The sequence below is a fragment of the Tamandua tetradactyla genome, chromosome 2 (assembly GCF_023851605.1).
Source record: "Tamandua tetradactyla isolate mTamTet1 chromosome 2, mTamTet1.pri, whole genome shotgun sequence".
In the NCBI taxonomy this organism is placed as follows: domain Eukaryota; kingdom Metazoa; phylum Chordata; class Mammalia; order Pilosa; family Myrmecophagidae; genus Tamandua; species Tamandua tetradactyla.
In genome coordinates, this window is record NC_135328.1 from 33,739,523 (window position 1) to 33,760,869 (window position 21,347).

The 21,347-nt window shown below is 47.9% G+C and overlaps 1 protein-coding gene and 1 long non-coding RNA gene across 2 annotated transcripts; one reads left to right on the forward strand and one right to left on the reverse strand.

Annotated features, from left to right (window-relative positions):
- The first annotated feature begins 1,830 nt into the window (after window positions 1-1,830).
- On the forward strand, window positions 1,831-12,368 carry ALAD (aminolevulinate dehydratase). Its single transcript, XM_077142666.1, has 12 exons — window positions 1,831-1,998; window positions 7,741-7,862; window positions 8,738-8,788; window positions 9,246-9,342; window positions 9,711-9,846; window positions 9,959-10,042; window positions 10,142-10,230; window positions 10,461-10,516; window positions 10,603-10,690; window positions 10,784-10,870; window positions 11,151-11,280; window positions 12,222-12,368. The coding sequence occupies exons 2-12, from the start codon at window positions 7,750-7,752 to the stop codon at window positions 12,281-12,283; spliced, it is 993 nt and encodes a 330-aa protein (XP_076998781.1). The 5' UTR covers window positions 1,831-1,998; window positions 7,741-7,749; the 3' UTR covers window positions 12,284-12,368.
- LOC143668090 (uncharacterized) lies at window positions 7,405-21,317 on the reverse strand. Its single transcript, XR_013168292.1, has 4 exons — window positions 21,261-21,317; window positions 20,197-20,284; window positions 12,448-12,550; window positions 7,405-7,997 (listed from the first exon to the last, which is right to left on the reverse strand). It is a non-coding gene; the product is annotated as an uncharacterized LOC143668090 (long non-coding RNA).
- Window positions 21,318-21,347: the final 30 nt, after the last annotated feature.

A 21,347-nucleotide genomic window follows, 5' to 3' on the forward strand; every position in this document is an offset into this window, starting at 1 on the left:
TGATGCTTTTGTCAGAGATAAGATAGAAAAATAAAAATTCTGTTTACCAAAAAAAAAATGATTTATCCATATTGTTACATTCACAATATTTTTTTATGAACAAGAATGAAAGGTTAAAGTAAAATCATAAAAGAAAAAAAAATTGGTCTTTCAGTCAAGAACAAGAAAAAGACATGGGAATAATAGATTATACCAGACAAGATTTTAAAGTTTTCCACTCTTCTGTCTTAATTATTTTTATTTATCAGTAAACTAAAAAATGGAACAGGCATGAAAGGAATTGTTGGGTGGTGTGGTGGTTTGGAGCTGTGTACCCCAGAAAAACATGTTTTTAAACTTAATCCAATGGTGTGAACCCATTGAAAAGGAGGACCATTTGATGAGATTACTTCAATTAAGGTGTGGCCAAACTATATCAGGATGGGTCTTAATCCTATTGTTGAAGACCTCATAGGTCACCTCATAGGTCAGAGAAAGTCAGAGGGAGCAGCCAGAAGGTGAAAGTCAACGGAACTGGAAAGAGAAAGGAGAGGCCAGAAAAGGCCTCCATGTACTGCCATGTGATAGAAAACCCAAGGACCAAAGGATCAGCAGCAGCCAGCTTGGGAGAAAGCATCAACTTGATGACACCTTGATTCTGGATTTCTCGTAGCCTCAAAACCCTGAGACAATAAATTTCCATTGTTTAAGCCAACTGGTTGCATGTTTTGTTTTGTTTTGACGCTAGAAAACTAATTGAGCAGAGGATCTAGATGGGATGGGAGTGGTGGGGGAACAAGAATTACCCCTATGAGGTGAAGAAAGTACAGCTATTGGCAGATACTGCAGAGAGCCTACTGTGATAATTGACAAATTACTCAATCTCCCTGGAGTTTGTTTCCAAATCTGTACAGTGAGGATGGTAATTTAATCATTGCCAAAATTAAATGAATTAATGTAAAATGTGTGGTAATGTCCGTGACTCTAATGCATAATATATATTATTTCCTTTCCACCCCTTGTTGGACACTGATCAGAACTCCAGTAGCTGAGAAACAACCCTGTGCTCCTTTAATTTAAAATGTATAGAGAAGCATAAAACAGAATTGGGGTACAAATTTTGAGAAATAAAATCGGAGAAGTGTAATGCAAACTGCTGGCATCCTCTCCAATTCAGTCAACTTTTTGATAATCCCTGATGTGAAGGCATTCCTTTGCTGGGGTGATGATCCTTGACACCTACTCGACCCATCCAATCCTACAGAACCCCCAGGCCCCATAAACCCCACCGGATCCTTCAGTCCCTGCACACACTCTCCCTAACTCCCCACAGCACTCTGGATGCCCGTTTCAGACTTGGAGCTTTTCTAGAGTGCCTAGTGTCTAAAGTGTCTTTCACATTACATCTCCTAACCCGAGACGCAGAGTAAGCCCCCGAGTAATTACTCTGGAATATATTTCCCATGACAATTTAGAAGGCAGCCTGGTGCTGAACTAAACAACTTCAAAATGCTCAGTCCGCAAAAACGGACTTAGCTATTGTGTTAGGTATTATGGTGTTGTTTTAATGTCCTTGACATCCAATTATTCTTTCAACAAACAACAAGCACGAGGAATGCACTAGGCGGGGAAGAAGAGGACTGAAGCTTCCGGGCTGTAATAATCTCGGAGGCTGGCTCACACTCGGGACCCCTTCGGTGCTGCTCCTGCACCGCCCACGCGCCCTCCCTCACGCTTGTCGGCGGCCCACGCGCAGGGCAAAGCATGGGGAGGGGCTGGCCCTGCATCCCTGGGCACATTCGATTGGCCAGGCTTGAGACCGACGTATATGGGCGGGGCCGCGGTCGGACCTAACCGGGCCAGGAAGGTGCCCTCCGGGATGGGGCTTGCACGCGGGAGGGGCAGGCAGTGGGAGGGGGAGCTGCTTCCGGGTGAGCGCCGCCCCGACGTGGGCCCCGGGAACCTAGATCGGATACCGGTGGCGGCGGGAGTAGCAGCTCGCACTCTTGAGAGAGGCAGGTAAGCGGGGAACCGACTCAGGCAGATGGTGGGCTTGGAGGACGGCTGTAAAGTGATACGGGGGCAGCGGCATCAAGAGTCCGGTGCCCCCGGATTGTGCTGTGCGCCTGAAGCCGGAATCGGAGTCCAGGAGGGACCCCAGTTTGAACTCTCAGGTGGTTGTGCTCCAGCCGGAAGCAGGGTATCCGGGCCCCGCATCTACTCTCTGGGATCCACCCCCTCGGAGACCGCGGGTTCAGTCTCCACCAGTGCCAACCTCCAAAGATGGGGGAGGAACGTGGAAATATAAACAACCTTTTTGTGCTAGGCATAAGAGTGTGCTTCATGTATTGGTCTATTCACTCCTTACAACAGCCCATTGAGGTCGGTTCAAGTCTCCATTTGCCAGATGAAGAAACTAAGGTCACAGCTGAAAAGTGACAGAGCCCATGTCATCAGACTCCAAAGCCCAGCACATGTAGCCATTAAGCTGCCTGCTGCAGCCAGGTTTGGAGTCACAGTTCATCTTCCCCCTCTGCTCCCATTTGCCTAGAGTTTCCACAAGGCCAAAGCTATGTCGGTATGCAGCTTTAGGATGTCCTTAAAACATCAAGGGAATGGTGCCAGACATTTTGGTGGCTAGAGACCTGGATTCTAGCCCCAGATCTGCCACTGACTGACTTTGTGATCTTGGGCCAGTGTCTGCCCTTCTCTGATCCCAATTACACCGTCATTTCAATGACAGACTTATAATGGGCCTCAGAGCAAAGATGTTCTAGGAGTCTGTAGAACCACAGTCAACTCTAGGAGTTTTGTGACTCCAAATGGCTAAACTCAGAGGGGTTGGGTTCTTCAAAGCCCTGGACAAGGCTTGAATCTCATTTTTCTCTTTAATCCCCATATCTCGGACTGGGACAGGCCCATAGTAGGTATTTAGGAAATGCAGGTCCAACGAACAGGCAACTATTTGGTTCCTTTTCAGAACTGCCTGGCAGCTGCTGCCCTGGGCCCTTTGGGGACTTTGGATTTCTCAGCCCTGGCCTCCCTCTACCTACCTAGCCCTCCTGACTGCCTTCTCTCTGCCAGTGGCAAGCTTGCCAGAGCTGGTAGCAGCTCCCAACTCGCGGTGCCAAGACCACAGCCTCTGGAATCCTCTGCTGATTCCAGATAACAAGGAGGGGAGAGGGGGCAGGGGACATTCAGGCCCTGCAGCTCTTTCCCAGCCCTGACAGTAGTTCACAAGGAGCTACTTAGTTTACCCAGATTGGCAGTACTGCCTTCTAAGGAAGGAGATAACCTTCACAATCAATCTGAAAAACTGCCTAGTCTCAGTGTCTGCCCTTCCATGAAGCCATTTTTCCATGAAGCTGTCTCTAATACCCACAGCCGCTGGCCCCCACAGCCCCTGGAAAGCATCAGTACAACCACAAAGCTGCTAGAGGCCAAGCCCCACCTCAGAGATCTCGGAAGACCCTGCAGCTTGCACGGGTTTGAGTAAATGGATTCCCTTCTGGGTGTGGTACAGAGGTGTGTAGCACATTGCAGTCCATAGCCACTCCTAAAAATAGTAAAAATAGCTACAGTCTACTGTGTGCCTGCTCTGTGCCAGGCACGTATCTCATCGTTACCTCTAATCTTCTCTGCAAATTTGCAAGTTTCATAGTATCATGCCTATTTTATAAGGACATGAAATGAAGGCTCTGAAAGGTCAATGACCTTGCCCAAAGTCACACAGCAGAGCACAGACAGGATCAGGGTCTATATGCCTCTGAAACTTGGGTTCTTTCTGTACTGCCCCGCACTGCTTTCCACCTGAGCTAAGCTGTTCTACTGTGGTTGCATGAGGATTGGTGCTGGATACCAGGGTGGCTTGCTCCTGTCTGCAGTGTGGTGTCACAGGATTTAACCTGAAGTTTGCAAGCTCCTGTGATTTGGGAGACGTGCCCTCCCAGTGTGTGAAATTCTCCCAAACTTGGAGGGAATTTTTACAAAGCAAAACACCAGCCTGGATTTGGCTTTCCAGATAGATATCAACTGTGGTTCAGGGGGCATTTTTCTATTCCACAGATTATGAAGCACTTGCTATAACTGTGTGTAGTGTAGGGACGGGGCCAAGAGACCCGCGGCCAAGTCCTAGCTCTGCACCTTACTTGCTTTATGATCTTGAATAAGTCCCGCCCTTCTCTACACCCCATTTCCCATATTAAAAAAGTAAGCAGGGTTGGTGATTTTCAACTTTTTACTTTTTCAATACCAACGCCTGTCTCCCTCTGAACTCTAAAATTAAAAAAACAAACAAACAAACAAACAAATAAAAGTGGAACTGCCATAATCAGGTCTCCCTGTTACCACTCGTACCTTCCTCCTGTGTCCCCTTCACTCCCTCCCCCCCCCCCTCCTTGTCTCATTAGAGTATAGTTTGGGCTACCCTGCTCCTAGGCAGCCTGCCTTGCTGCTTCTAATAAGCCAAAAGCTGTTGCCCCCTCAGCCTCTTAATGCAGGTAGAAAGTCAAAGCCAGTGGAATGCAGTTTTGGATTCTGGAAGCCAGGGGCCCGGAAGTGAACTGGGGACACACAGACCAAAATCTGACTTGATTGTCCAGTGACACGGAACTAGTCATTTAACCTCTTTGAATTTCAGTTTCTTCATCGTTAAAAGTCAGGACAATTCTCTGCAACTTTTAAGGGTAATGTATACAAAGTACCTAGTCCAGTGCCCAGGACATAATGTAATACGCACTCAATATATTTCTCAGTTGTTCCCTCCATCTCTCCAGCTGCCAAGGCGGACAGTATAAGGAGAGAAAGGGAGAGTAGGTAAAAGCATGCACTTGAAGTCTAGAGCCAGTTGAAGTTCTGGCTCAGTTACTAACTAGCTGTGTGGCTTTGGGCCAGTGGCTTAACTCCAGAGCTGGGCTAACCTCTGACAGGCCTGAGAGGAGATTCTTCACAAAGTGGGCACTCAGCCCCTCGACTCTGCTGAATGATGGCTCTAAAAGTGACTACATCCTTGGGAAGACTGGCCTGCCCTGTGTCAGGTGGTGAGGCTGGCCCAGGGGTGTGGTGGCAGGGTGGGTCCCCGTGTGGCTCTTGATAACCCCAACCCGGCCAAGGAGGAGGACCTGATAAAATGGGTCCCCAAACTGGTTAGAAGGGAACAAAAGGGGCCTGGGAGAAGAGGGGGAGACAGCCATCAGTGTACCAAAGAGCCCCTTTCCCATCTGAGAGTTGACACACCAGGTTTTAGTCTTGCCATTTTAGTCTTGAATTTGCTGTGTGATTTTGGGTAAGTCCCTGCCCCTCTCTGGGCCTCAGGGTCCCCATTTGCAGAAGGAGAGATTAGACTTAGGCCTGCCTGCTCCCACATTCAGTAGCTCTCTTTTTCCCTACTTGGCTACTGGGTTTTCCCCTAGTCATCTCCGAAAGGAAGTGTCTAAAATGGAGTTCTCCACCTCCTCTCTAAGCCTAGGTCCCCACCATCCTCTTCCTGTCCTGTCCCTGTCTCCGCTGCCCACTGGGTCAGGCAAGCTCAGAGCATCCGCCCTATAGCTGCTCTTTGGCCACTTTTCCTGGCCTTTCCTTCTCCGCCCCTCTGACCCCCACAGCTTCCATGCTCCTCTGCTTTGGGTCTGTTCTGCTCAAGCCTCCGGTCTGTTTAAGTATATCATCTTAAAGCCAGACTTTCATCAGGCCACTCCCCATCCCCTGCTCAGGAGATCTTTCATGATCTTGAGTGGCATTCAGGCCTCTGAAGTCCGCCGTCCTCACCAGCCCTGGCCTTCTCCCTCCTTCCTCCTTTACGCGACCCCCGCCCCCATGCCTCAGTTGCCTGTTCATGTCCTCAGAACAGTCCATAGCCATAGCCTTTCCTCCCTCCTGCCTTGGCTGCTTTCTTCCCTTCCTGAAGTAATGTTCTCCCCATTCCCTCTGCCACACTGAATCTGCTCATCCTGCCAAATCCGGCCCCTGTCTTCTCCCACAGCCCTCTTCGGACTGCCTAGCTCCCAGGGAACTCAGATTTCCTTTATAATCAGGGTCCTCCTGCCTGATGTGTGCACAGCCCCTCCCAGGACTGTCTGTGTGAACCCAATGGGAAATCAAGCGGGAAAGTGCCCGGAGGGATCAACTCATAGTAGACGCTCGAACAGACGTCAGTATCTCTGCTTCCTTTGTCATAAATGGCTTATTCGGCCTTCAGGGCACTGTTGTCTTGTACTTCATGTCATTAAACATTTACCATTTGCCAGAACCAGAGCAGAGTGGTACTGGGGATGCAAAAACGAATAGCCCCAGACTCTGCCTGTAGAAGCTCAGCCTCCTGAAATTAGAGAGGTCAACCCCGATGTGTTATGTAAGCAAGGCTGTGATCCAGGCTGCAGAAAACTTCAGTCAGGGAGGGAGAAGCTGGTGGGGTTTGACGTGAGGAGGTTGTGGGGGAAGCACAGGCCTTCTGGGTAAAGAGAGACTGGGTGGGCAAAGCCAGCAGGTGGCCAATGTTGCTTGAGTTTGTGGATTGGCCAGAAGCCAGATCCCATGCCAGGTAAAGAGCCTGGGTTTAATTTTGCATCTGATGGGAAATATTTTAACCAAGACTTATGTGTGGTCTAAGTTTCCTACATTTGGCTTCTCTGGGGGAAATAGAGAGGCAGAGAGACTGGCTAAAAGGCTATTTATGATAGGCCCTGGTGAGCAGTGACAGTGGCCTCCAGGTTGGTAACAGTGATGAAGGCAATGGTGGCCACTCTGCTGGGGGTATGGGGGCGAGGTGTCTTTCTGTCTCTCATGCATGACACTGTTTGATCCTTAGTGTGTGTCACATCTAAAAAGAAATCCAGGTACCAAGGTGTTCCTCTCTAGAAGTAGAATTACAGGGGATTTTCTCTTTCTCTTTATTTTTTATCATGGTAAAATATATATAACATAAAATTTGTCCTAACCATTTTAAAGTGTACGGTTTGGTGGCATTGATTATATTGTATCGCCACCACCTTTATTTATGATCCAACACATTTCATAACCCCAAACAGAAACTCTGTACCCATTAAGCAAGAACAATTTCACTCTCTTTGCTTACCTGTAATTCTCTAAAATTTCTGCCATAATATGGACATTTTTGATGGATTCAACAATATTTAAATTTTGACTTGGTCAATGCTACTTAAACTATGTGTGGGGAAGGACCAGGTTTTTTTTTTTTTTTTAACTTCCTACTCACCACAGATTGAAACTTTGATAAAAATAAAATAAATAATTACTAAGAAAATTTTATTAAAAAAAAAGTAGGCGATACAAGTGTAGTTCAGTGGTAGAATTCTTGCCTGCCATGCAGGAGACCCAGATTCAATTCCTGGTCCATGCACCCCCCACCCCCACCCCCCAAGGAAGAAAAGCAAGCAAAACAAAAACAAACAATTCAGAAATGGTGCTGCAATAACAAGATGCTCACATGGAAAAAAAATGAAATGTGACACTGCCGTACAGCAAACAAACAAACAAAAGCAGTCATACAAAATAGCTTTTTATATGATTAGAGTCAAAATTACTTTGTCAAGTGACTACAGAAGCTTCTAAAGACTTATGCTCATTTCTCTGCTCATCTCATGGTAGACCTCAGGGGTTGGTGCACCACACTGGGTGGAGTCATCTTCTGGGGACAGGAATCATGTCCCACATGCCTCCCATGGTCAGCACAGGGCTGAGCACGCAGCAGACACCCCAGGAGTTCTCGATCTCTCCTGGCTGACCGCCTGGTTCTCCCCCCAGGCCCACACCATGAAGCCGCAGTCTGTCCTGCACAGTGGCTACTTCCACCCGCTGCTCCGGAACTGGCAGGCAGCCACCACCACCCTCCGGGCCTCCAACCTCATCTACCCCATCTTTGTCACGTGAGTCCCCAAGAATGGGCCAGGCCTTGGGTCTGCCTTGGGTCTGTCAGTGTTGCAGGGGGCTGTCAGTTTGGACCTCTGGTGTCAGCAGCCTTAGGAACAACACAAACCTGGAGAAGAGCTCATTCTTCCCATCTGGAAAATGGGAACAGCAATTATTACAATTAGCCATCCCGAGCTTTTACAATAAGACAGAAGCTGAGAAGGTTCTTGTTGGCTGTAAAGTGCCATGCACATGTAAGAAGGTGTGATCGTGATTATAATAATAGCCAGGGCTGACATTTATTGCATATTCACCGTGTACCAAGTACTACGCCAAGCACCTACATGCATTATCTCATTCCATCCTGACAGCATTTATGTCAAGAAGGCACAAGTATTATCTCCTAGAATAACGGCTCTGCAAGGGCAGGAATTTTTGCCTGCTTCATTTAGTGCTGCATCAACAGAGCCTAGAAGAGTGCTTGGCAGATAAGTGCTAATTAATGTTTGTTGAATGAATGAACCACCCAAGAAACACATGAGGGACTGAGCAGAGAGATGATACCATTTAACCAAGGTCACCCAGTTAAGGGCTAGGACACAAGGGCCATCTGACTGCAGAATCCAAGTTCTCAGCCACCTGATTCCCTGCTGTGGTTACTGTTCTAGTACAACTGCTCTTGTTGTCACTGTTTTCCTTGGTGTCCCTATTATTATTTCAGAGACTGGGCTTGGCCAGGCAGGAGAGCTAGACTCTAGATCCCACCTTCCTCTTACCATCTCCACTTCCCTATTCCTTCTCACCTCCCTCACCTCAAGTCTGGTCACCCCTTACCTTCCCATAACTACCTTCCCATAACTACCAATTTATAGCCCATCACCCACTCTTGCAGGGATGTTCCTGATGACATACAGCCTATCGCCAGCCTCCCAGGAGTGGCCAGGTAGGAGACACGGTGGGGAGGGCAAGGGGATGGGAAGAGGGAGAGATTTCACAGGTGGAGGTGCCAGGAGGTGGAAAATTCAGAGGGGCAGCCTTCAGTTCAGTGGAAAGAAGGGTTTTCTCAAAGTCAAAGCTGTTCCACAATAGAATAAGCAGCCTTTAAAGTAATGAGCTCCCTGTCACCAGAAGCATTGTAGCAGAGGCTAGTTGCTGGATAGGCCTGTTGCAGAGGGCATCTGAACTTCAGACGGGAGTTGAACAAAAGAATCTTAGAGGGAACTGCCACAGCTGAGTACCATAGCTCTGCTACCAGGGGCCTCAGTTTCCCCATCTGTTTGGTGGGTGTTCTTCCTTGCCCTGGACTGTGGGACTTAAGCCTTCAAGCTGTCAAGTGTAAATTGGTTCTTAACAAGCCTGGGACTTGCCTCACTTCAGCCCCCATACACCACCCCATCTAGGTATGGTGTGAACCGGCTAGAAGAGATGCTGAGACCTCTGGTGGAAGAGGGCCTGTGCTGCGTCCTCATCTTTGGGGTCCCCAGCAGAGTTCCCAAGGTGAAGCATTGTAGGGAAGGTCTTGAGGGGAGGAGGAGGAAAGGTTGAGCGAGGGTGGGCTGAGATTCTTTCCTGACCACATCCTCATTCAGGCCCAGTGCAGGCTCTGGGACCACAGGTGAAAGGCCCTGTGCCCTGCCCTTCAGATAGCACCCTGAAGGGTTGGGAAGCTAAGAAGGGGACAAGTCAAGCCCCTCTCTGGGCCGCCGTTGCTCCCTCTGCAAAACCGGGCCAGTCTTGCTGTGCCTGCTTGCCCCGGGGCTGTGATGGTGATAGAAGGAGAGGGTGGGACTGTACCCTGCCTGTCCCATCGTGCCTTCCTGAAGGCTTCCTGTGAGATCCACCGCTCTGTCCTCCCCTGCCCCTAGGATGAGCAGGGCTCTGCAGCCGACTCTGAGGACTCCCCAGCTATCGAGGCCATCCGTCTGGTACGGAAGACCTTTCCCAGCCTCCTGGTGGCCTGTGACGTTTGCCTGTGTCCCTACACCTCACATGGTCACTGTGGTGAGCCCCTCCCTCCAGCCCTGCTGCCACCCCACAGGGCACATGGCCACTTCTCAGCACGGGGCTAGGTCAGGGTCCAAGGGTCTCCCAAACTCAGATATCTGTCCTGCAGGGCTCCTGAGCGAGAATGGGGCATTCCAGGCCGAGGAGAGCCGCCAGCGGCTGGCAGAGGTGGCACTGGCCTATGCTAAGGCAGGTGAGTGAGCCACCAGCGGGGATGGATAGCTCTGATTAGGGAGATGGTGGAGTGGTCTGAAGGGTTCCAAAGTTCTAAAGGCCACCCTCTGCCCCTCAGGATGTCAGGTGGTAGCCCCATCGGACATGATGGATGGACGCGTGGAAGCCATCAAGGAGGCCCTGATGGCTCATGGACTTGGCAACAGGGTACCAGGCGGGGAGTGTAAGGGAAGGGCATGGGGAATGAGGAGAGAGCCTGGACCAGCCCTGCCCCCATATCTGCCAAGAATCGCAGAACCGAAGACAGCACTAGTCGAGGCCTTTGGGATCCCTCTCAACCTCCTGCCTAGCCTGAGTCCTTCTGTCCCCATCACGTCACCTTTGGACTTTTGGAAAGAGGTAGCTGAACCATATTCCCTCCCCATTGTCTCCCCCAGGTATCAGTGATGAGCTATAGTGCCAAGTTTGCCTCCTGCTTCTATGGTCCTTTCCGGTGAGTTGGGGTAGGCAGGGATCTGCTGTTAAATCCCTGGAGTATTAGCCCAAAGCTGAAGCCACCCTGATCACTCCACTTTCCAGGGATGCAGCTCAGTCAAGCCCAGCTTTTGGAGACCGCCGCTGCTACCAGCTGCCCCCGGGAGCACGAGGCCTGGCCCTCCGAGCAGTAGTGAGTGGCCGGGGCTTAGGCCCTCCCCCAGCCTGTTCCCCTCTCCCTCTTTCACCTCCCTGATACCGCCCACACTATACCCCCATCCCTTAGGACCGGGATGTACGAGAAGGAGCTGACATGCTCATGGTGAAGCCGGGGATGCCCTACCTGGACATTGTGCGGGAGGTGAAGGACAAGGTGAGCAGAGAGCTGGGGCAGGAGGGTTCTCAGGGAGAAGAGAGGGGCCTTAGATGTAGGGCCCTCAGAGTTGGAAGGGCTCTGTCCCTAAACCACCATGGGCTTCTCCGACACCAAGGCTCGCAGGGGACTTTGAATCACAAAAAGGCCAAGCTACCAGAAGCAGTGGCTTCAAGCATGGGGCTCACGTGGCCACAGATTGGACAGGGAGGAGGGACCCTCCCAGAGGCTCACCCGCCCCCCACGCCAACCCTTTCTGCCCTTCGCCGCCCCTCCGCAGTACCCTGACCGCCCGCTCGCTGTGTACCACGTGTCTGGAGAGTTTGCCATGCTGTGGCACGGAGCCCAGGCCGGGGCGTTTGATCTCAAGGCTGCCGTCCTGGAGGCCATGACCGCCTTCCGCAGAGCAGGTAGGCAGGCGGGGTGGGTTTTGACCTGTGCCCTGGGACTGATAGGCACTTTTCCCGGGTAAGTCACGAGGCAGCCTGAAGTCTTATGCCCAGAACGCCAGTGGTCTGAACAGACACTGATTGGGCAAGGGGCATGGAACTGCAGAACAGAACCTGGAGCAGTGAAGAAAGCAGAGCCCTCTACCTCTTTTTGGTTGTGAGAACTTGGGCAAGCCACACACATCTCCTAACCTCAGTGTCCTCATCTGTAAACTTGGGAAAATATTCCTGGTGCAGGGTTTTCAGGAGGATTAAATAAGATGGTGTCTATAATTGGCATGTGCTTGTCACTCCTGGAATGGGTGCTGGTTTTGTTAGTATTGCACACAAGCGTGGGAAACTTATAACATCTATTTTCTCCACTGTATTTTTTTTCTCTTAGACTATGTTTTAGAGCAATGGTATGTTTACAGAAAAATTATGTAAAAAGTGTAGAGTTCCCATATACCCCAAACACGCACGCAGTTTTCCCTACTGTTAACATTTTGCCTTACTGTGGTCCATTTGTTGTAATTGATGAATCAATACTATTAGAATTATATCGTTAATTAAGTCCAAAGTTTATATTAGGGTTCAGTCTGTGTTGTACGATTCTATGGGGACTTTGTTTTGCTTTCATTTTTATTGTGGTAATATAGATACAACATAAAACTTGCCATTTTAACCACTTCTACCTACATTTTATACATGGGAAAACTGAGAACCAGAAGGAGAAAATGACTTGTTCAAAGCTACACAGAACTGCCCAGAACTAGGCTCGAGCTTAAGCTGCCACACCCATGGGCTGTGCCTCCTTTTGAGAGCCAGAGGCCCTTCCTCCCTGCCTGGGCATCATCTCCCAGAATGTGCACCCAGAACTGATGTCCTGCTTCCCTCTCTCTCCTGTTTCTCTCCCATCACAGGTGCCGACATCATCATCACCTACTATACACCTCAACTATTGCAGTGGCTAAAGGAGAAGTGATGGAGAAAGTGTACGAGACCCAAGAACTAGAACTTAAATTCCTGGAAAAGTGAAAACCAAAGTAAATGCAACCTGTAGCACTGTGCCCTTGTGCCCTCTTCCTGCTTACATGCTTGCAGGTGTCCATAACCCTGGGTGGTTTTTGCCAGCATGCTAACACTTACCCCTTGCAGCCACATCTTCACCGCAGGCTTTCCCACCTCTTCTCTGGGTCAGTTCTGAGGTTCACCTCTGCCCCTCATCTCCTTCCTTTGGTGTGGCTTCATCCTGAACACAACGAAGAGTTACGGGTGCAGGCTTGGTGGGGTCTGGGAGAAGGGCTTGGAGCATTTGGGGGAAGAGAAAAACAATTGGATCCTAAGAAGCCCTGCAAAGCCCAGGCCTCTGATAGCAGTACTGGGCACTGGGACTGAAACCTGGATTGATAACCAAGTTGAGAGTTGAGATTTAACTACAATTCCACTGCAACATGTCTCCCACACAGACCAGTAGTTCCCAGTCTGCCTGAATTCTCCTGTTCTACTCTGAGCCATAAACCCAGAGAATTACTTATTAACAGAACAGAAACATTGCCTGCTGATAAAAATTTAGGAGCAAAGAGAGACTTCCTGACTTTTGGTGACGCTACCACCAAAAAGGCTCTTTATCACGAGCTCTGTTTTGAGAACTTCTGCTCAGTGCCCAGGTACGGTGCTGGGTATTAAGGATGCAGCAGGACAGACTTCAGTTTGTCTCTTCATAGAATTTATATACAGAGAATAAGGGAAACAGACAACTAGAAAACACAAATAAAGCATTTACAAATTGTGATAAATGCTTTGAAGGAAACAAAGAAGGGTCTGAGACAGAAGGACAGGGGATGGGCCTCCCTGAGGTTGAGACCTCTGAGCAACAAGGAGTGGCGGGAGGCACACTGAGGCCATGAGAACACACACTGTGTGCAAACGCCCTGCAGTGAGTGGAGCTTGGCAGAGCTGTCAGGGGCAAGGTGAGAAGGAGGGAGTGTGATAGAGCTAGAGGTTGGAAAGAGAGGCTGAAGCCAGATCTCATGCCAGGTAAAGAGCCTGGGATTAATTTTGCATCTGACGGGAAATATTTTAACCAAAACTTATGTGTGGTCCAAGTTTCCTACATTTGGCTTCTCTGGGGGAAATAGAGAGGCAGAGAGACTGGTTAAGAGGCTAAGATAGGCCCTGGTGAGCAGTGACAGTGGCCTGGTCCAGGGTGGTAACAATGATGAAGGCAAGAATAAATTCAGGATACATTTGTGAGACAGAACTGACAGATGTTGCTGATGTTTTAAGTCCAGGGAATGAGGGAACAGGAGGAAGCAAGGGTGCCTTCAAGGGTTTCTGGCTCAAACAACTGAATAAGTTTTTTTAATTCACTCTTCTGAGACTGGCATGACATGTTTCCCCTTAACAAAAGGTAGGCCCAGCTGAGGAGGGGACCAGTTTGCAAGCCCATCTGACCATCTGCAAAGTAACAGGGAACCCTAACTCGAAGGCCAAAGCAAGTTCAATTCAGACCTTATGGCAATACAAATCATTTTAAAATCTAGAATTGTGAATTTTAATTCGCTGGCAGCTCCTGCAATCAGATTATCCCTGAGCAGTCTTCCCCAGAGCTGTGACCAACTCATCTCAAGCCCTGATCTCATCCTGTCCTCTGGCCTTTGGGTAGTGGCCTGTCAAAATCAGGGCTTGAAGAGTCACAAGATTTTCCAGGGAGCCTGAGCCTGGATCTACCACCTTGGGGCCCAAAGCCCTAATCAGATGTGACCCATGGACGAGCCCCAGGGCTTAGACCAGAACCCTTGACCATCTTAGCTTTTTGGCCTCCTGTCTCCAAGCTCCTGAGTCTGCTATTGGTTAAAATGACAAATGTGAGTTTGTGCCTCAGGAAGGGCATACACACACAAAAAAGACAAATGTGGAAGGGAGGTTCTTCAAGGCCATCCCACGTTTGTCTTCACCCAGCAAATACTGAGTAGCTCTGGGGGCCTGCTTCTGTTCTAGAGCCTGAAGACAGACACCGTTCTTTTAAACCCAGTCTCAGGAACTCTGTGCAGACATCCCCAGGTAAAGTTGAGCAGCATGCGGATGAATCTCCCTGAGAATGGAAGACAGAGATGGGCACCAAAAACAGTGATGACAGGTGCTATGAAGGAGACATACAAGCTGTCAGAGGAGGTGAAATGAGGGCCTGACCTGGTTTGAAAGGATCAGAAAATGCTGCATTGAGGGACTCACACTTAAGCCAAGACTTGAAGGACAAGTGACCAAGCTAAAGCAGGATGGGGGAAAGTGTTCCAGGCAGAGGGAACAGTGGTGCAAAGGCCCTGAGGTTACAAGGAGCTTGAGGGACCAGGAAGAGTCTGGAGTGGTTGGAGCATGGGAAAGAAAGAGGTGACCTGAGCTGAGTGGAGAAAGAGACTAGGACCAAACCATGCTGTGGCCTTTCAGAATTTATTCCAAGAGAAGCAAGAATTCATTTGAAGGATTGCAAGCAGGGAAATGACTCGCTCTGACTTGCATTTTATTAAAATATTTGATATTTTAATATCAAATTTATTAAATTTGATATTTAATATCACTGTGGCAAATTGCTAATTTGGGGGCCTAGACTGGAGTAGCGACGTTGGGGGTAGAAAAAGGGATAGTGGATTTAGGAGGTGTTTCAGAGGTAGAGTAGATGTGAGGGATGAAGTTGGCTTAAGCTCCTGGGTGACTAATGAGCCATTTACTGAAATGGAGAAGGCTTAAAGAGGAACAGGAGCTGGCTCAGGGCAAAGGAGGCATGTTAAGTTTAGCTTGGAGTATTCTCAATGAGGAAGCTCTACCTAAAAGAAGTTATGTGACCCACCCAGGCAACTAACAAGTCTAGAACCCCAATGTTTAGGTTTGTTAATGCTGCTGGAAATGCAACATACCGAAAAAACAAATGGGTTGGCATTTATACAGGGAATTTATTAGATTACAAGTTTACAGTTCCAGGGCCATAAAAATGTCCAAACTAAGGCATCCAGGTAAAGACACCTTGACTCAAGAAAGGCCAATGGATCTGGAACACCTCTGCCCATTGGGAAGGCACATGGCTGGCGTCTTCTGATCCTTTGGCTTCTGGTTTCAGTTTCCCCAGGGGCATTTTCTTTCTGCATCTCCAAAGGTCTCTGTCTCTGTTGGCTCTGAAACTTCTTCCAAAATGGTTACCTCTTAAAGGATTCTAGTAAGCGACCCACCTTAAATGGGTGGAGACACATCTTCATGGAAACCACCTAATCAAAAGTTCCCACCCATAATTGGGTGGGTCACATTTCTATGGAAATAACTTACAAAGATCCCACCTAACAATACTGAATCAGGATTAAAGAACAAGGCTTTTCTTGGGCACACGGCAGTTTCAACCTGGTGCACCCAGTTACAGAAAAACAGTACAGCCAGGATTTAAATCCATACAGTCCAACTCTATGACCTCTGCCCTTGACCTCTGGGCTATACCACCTCCCAATAAACATAACACAATGTTATAATTGGCTCCATTCATGGGGAAGGCCAAGGGAAAGAATGGGCTATATGAGTAGCACCCTCAGGAGTCAGAACCTGCTACCTCACTGGGGGTGGGGGTCTGGTGTCCTCTTCAAACCTCCATGTTCTGTCTACAAAGGTAGTAAGTGCCAGACAGGCCTGACTCAGCTGGAAGGGTTTTGGGTCAACGGTTTGGCTCCCTCACAGAGGGAGCATGTAGCAGTTACCTGCTACATGCTCCAACCTTGGTGGTAGTAACTTGATTCTGGGGCAAAGAACTCTGCTTTCTCTATCCTCCTAAGTATATTATCCAACTCTCAGGCATGGCTTTTTGTGAGCATTAAGGGCTCCAGTAAGACTTGATTTCCTTGTTTCGCTCTCAGATGTTTCAGCCTAGACTGTAGCTTGTCTCTTTCTTGCAGGGACTTACTAAAGTAAGTAGCTAACACATTCCAGCATCCTGATTTTTTTGTTACTAAGATCCCTAAAACTTCAACCTCAGGGCATGTGCTCTTGAAGGCCCCCTCCCTGCCCCCACCAAAAAAAAACAGGTATTTTAACCAGCCACTTTACTACCTAGAAGCAAGGATCATGACTTTTCCAACTAGGAAGGGAGCAACCTGACCTGCTCCAGGCCCCACAAGAACCTCTGCTCATTGCACATATTAGAGCCTATGACCTGCAGCACCCCTTTCTCGGAATTGTTCTGGGTGTTTGGGGTTGCAAGTGACAGAACCCCAGCTTAACAGCAAAAAAAGGAAGTAATTGGTTTTCTTAACTAGACTGGGATAACATCAGGTGTGGCTGGATACAAGGTTCAGAGGCTCTGATATAGGACTTTTCCTTCCTAGTGCTCACCTATGTTTGCTTCAGGTTGTTCTTATTTTCAGGCGGGTTTTTGCTAACTGTCAACACTGCGGTCTCCAGTAACTCCAGGCCTAGGTGATCATGAAGGCCTCAATCCCAGTGAAAGAGAGAGATCCTTTCTGTCCCACCATCCACACAGCAAATCTCTGGGGGGCTCTGATTGGTCCTGCTCTAGTCACATGACCCACGTCCTGGCCCAGTCACCGCAAACACTGGGATGGGGATGAGCACTTATTGACCGGGTCTGCTTCGTTTACCCCAGAAGACCAAGGAGGCCTCAGAGCTTTTGTGCCAGTGCTCCCCTTTGCCTGGAATGTTTTTCCCCAAAACCTGGCTGTCTCCTTTTTGTTAAGATCTTGGCTTAAGAGTCACTTCCTCAAAGAAACCTGCCCTGACACCAAATTGAGAGTCATTCCCTAGTCATTCTGTATTAGTTAGGTTTCAGATGCAGTGGAGATAACAAAAGCCAAAATAATAATAGCTTCAGATGGAAATTTGCTTCTCTTTAAGAAGTCCAGGGCTGATATGACGGCTATGTGGTGTAGGGGGTCTTGGCTTCTGCCTTATACTGCCATCCTCAACACACGACTTCCATCATTTGTTCAATGATGGATGGTCCAGTTCCCATCGCCAGGTACTTTTTTCAGCCAGCAAGAAGAGGAGAAGGGTAAGTGGAGAGCATAATCTTCCTTATAAAGGCATGGCCTAAAACTTGTACATCTCACTTCTGCTCATATGCCCTTCCCTGAACTTAGCCCACATGGCCTCATGAAGTTGTTTAAGGAAGTTTGGAAAGTAGAGTCTAGTGGGGAAGCCATGTGCTGAGATAAAGCTGAGGGGTTGTTACAAAGGAAGTGGGAGGGAATGGACATTGAGCAAATGGCCATCTCCACCTCATGGAGTTTCTTGTAATCACAGATACAGTGGTCAGAACATCAAAGCAAAGAGTTCATTAGAGACCTTCTAGTTAAACACTCCCATTTTATAGATAGGGAGAGAAACTCAGAAAGGGGATTTGTCTAAAATCCCATAGCAAGCCAGTGCAGAACTGGACTTGGGTCTCCTAACTCCTAACTCCTGTGCTCAAAAGTGTAAACCTGTGAAGGGGTAAGTAAGAGGGAGGGACTGACCTCCAAGGGACTTTAGCTTTATATTAATTTAGCTGCATTTTTTTTTTACAAGGACATACTCATGATTATGTGTAAATAAAAATAAATGAAAACTTGACCAATACATTAATGAAAAGTGTTCAATTTTATTAGTCAACAGAAATGCAAATGAAAGCCATGATGAGATACCACCATATTCCTATCAGGATGCCTAAAATTAAAAAAAAAAAAAAATACAAACAATGCCAAGAGTGGTGAGAATGCAAAGCATCTGAACTCTCAGACATTATTAGTCCAACCACTTCATAAAACTGTTTGGCCCTATCTCCTAAAGCTCAACATACGGAAACCTTTTGACCTAGTGGTTCCACTCCTAGGTACTTACCCAACAGAAATGTGTACACATGTCCAGCAAAAGACATGTTCAAGAATGTTCAGAACAACACAATTTGTAATAGCCCCAAACCAGAAGCAATCCAAATATCCAACAGTAAAATGAGGTACATTCATATAATGTAATAATATGGCTACAGAAATGAGTGAACTACAACTACACAGAACAGCGTAGATGATTCTTACTAACAAAATCTTGAGCAAAAGAAGCAAGACACAAAGTGTGCATGCTGTACTATTTCCTTTATATATGGTTCAAAACTGAATAAAATTAAGCATTTAAGTCAGGAGAGTGGTTACACTTGGGGGGTAGGGTAAGCGACTGGAAGGAGACCAGCCTTTTAGGGTTCTGGAAATGTACTTTTTCTTGGTCTGGGTGCTGATTGCATGGGTATATTTCTTAATAATAATAATTCAAGGACGTGTACTTATGTACATTTTCTCCATATATGATACATTTCAATAAAAAGTTTAACAAAAAACAAAAGAGTAAATGAAAACTTAGAGATATGTGTGATAAGTGGGCCCAACCTGGGTTTACTTAGCTCTCAACATGAGTATCTCAAGGGAAAATACCCTCAGGAAAGCAGCCTGGTTTTTCCAAAAGAAATAACTAAGGAAGCATCCAGTCTAGTAACATGCAGTTCTCTCCGGGACGAATCACCAGGCCAGAGCTCACACAAGGTTAGCCCAACCTATGAAACTATGAGATTTCTGCCATCAGACTTGGGGAGGAAAATAAATCCTTTATAAGTGTATCAATTTTTTAACAGGCAAAAACTTGTTCCAGGGTAGCAGGGACCTGTCACTGACCTTTCCGTGACATACAAGGCTCTCCTTATTCACTGCTAAAAAAGTTAGTCAGAGAAAGTGAAAAGCAGAACCTAGAAGACAAATCTAGAGTTAAATCAGGGCCACAACTGTAGGGGGTGCATTTACATAGATTATTATGTAACTGTCCCCCTCCAGGAGTTGTGCAATGCAGTGGGTTGAAACAGTTTGTCCAAACAAAACGCTTAACCTCTCCATCTTCTCATCTAAAAAGAATCATCTTTTATTTCTGAAAGAGCTTTTCCATGTGACTTCCTTCCATTGTAATACCCTATTTACATATGGGGTAGCTGAGGTTCAATGAATATCAACTTAAAAGCTGGCCTGGACCTTAGTTAGAAGTTATTTTGTCCAATCCTTCCATCTTGCATGTTGGGAGACTGAGGCCCAAAGAGGAGAAGGATTTGGCTGGGGGCTCACACAAGGCCAGGAGGCAGAGCTCAGACCAGAACCAAAACCCTCTGATGGGGCTGGGGTTTAGGTGACCCTGAAATGTGGACATCAGGCATTTCTTGGATCTTTAAAAAAATGCAGATGAACCTCTGGGCTTCTAAATCACCCTTTCCACTTCCAGTATGGGAATTATGATTGTGACACAAAACCAGTTTGACAGGTTGAGTCCCTGGACTCAGGGACTCCCCCTTGCAGGCCCAAGGTCTGTGACTTTGCACTTTGTATTTCATCCCAGGCCTGAACCCAATGAGGGTGGCAGAGTCCTGAAGGAAGCAATCAAACCAGCTGTGGAACACAGAAGGCAAAAGAAAAAAGCCTTTTTCTTAAAAAAAAAAAAAAAAAAAGGTATCATGGAGAGGGGAATGGGAGGAAAGAAAATTATGTACATACTTGTGCGCTCCAAGAAAAAACGTCTGATAAGACAGTAATCACAACTCACTGCAGCTACTCCTGGGGAGTGAGATGGGGGCAGGGAGGCCCTGCTTTGCTCTCTCCTCCCCCATCGTACTTTCTCAGTAAACAGGTTCCAGCTCTTGCACCTTTGCTCTTGCCTGTTCAGGCACCCTCGAGTACTTGTCCCTTGAACTTCACCCAGCTTCTCACCATTCACATCTTTGCTCCTCCCCTAATCCCTTTTCCACAGATGCCCCTTGTCACTGTTTTTGAAACCATTCTGTTTTATTGCCTTCATAGCATTTATCACTATCTGAAATCATCTTGTTTATTTACTTACTTTTTGTTGCCAGTCCCACATTCAATGAAGGCAGGAGCCCTGCTGTCTTGTTTCCCACTGCACACTCTGTACAGGACCAGGCACAGAGCTGAAAGATGCTCCATAAGTATTTAGTACATGAATGAGGCTTTGACCGCCCAAGGCCTGGGCCTCCAGGGCCCCTCCTAAGCGGGAATGAAACCCCAAGCAAGTAACAGCCTCTTTCACCAGGACAAACATTAAGAAAGAAAACAAACAATCTCCCTGGAGGGAAAAGAATGTAATCACAGATGTAAAGGGACAGGAATGGGATAGCACTGAGTGTATTTTAGTCTTAAACAGTGATCTTAGTAAAACATCAGGTCCTAAGACCCCTTAATGATTATGCTAGAGACTGGATGTCCTCATACCATATGGAATGTCTTTGTTCTAAGATCATATACATACTGGCCCTGGCACTCCTGCCCCTCTGCCATGTGTGGACCCTCTGACTGCGGCCACTAGAGACGCTCCTGTTCATAAATCCAATAAATCTGTGTCTGTTTCCGTGCCTGGCAATTTGGGGCCAAACCAAGGGGGTGGGGGAAGGCTTTCACTTTTTACTTTGCACACACTTTTATTTTAAAGTTTTGAGATGAGCAAGCACTACTTTTTTAAAAAACGCCTTTTTTCCTCTGGAAAAGAATTTTTTTAAAAACGTGCTAACTAGTATAATGCAGAGGACTCTTTCTTCAGCAAAGTGTCTGAAGTCAGAAAAGACTCCAACTGAAAGTATTGATTGGAGTCTCTGAGGCCCAGAGTCTCTGAGTGCCAAGATCACACGGCACTGAGCAAGCCAGACTGGGATTCAAGTCCCCTTAATCCCCTTCCAAGTCAGCCTGGGCCCCTCCAAGGGAGCGTCCTGACCCCAGGGAGGAGGGGCGGGTGGGGAGCGGAGTGAGCGCGGGAGGTGGGGAAGGAGGGGGGCTGGGGTGAGCCGAAGGCAGAGGGGCGCAGGGGCGCGCGGAAAAGGATTGGTGGTGATGGAAAGACGGGAGGGAATAGAAGAGCGCGAGTTGGGAAACCAAGCGGGAGCGAAATCTTACAGAGACAACGAGGAGCTGGGGAGGGCGTGGGGTGAGGAAAGAGCGCCGTGAGAACCGGTAACTGGAGTGAAGGAAGTGAGGGAGCGG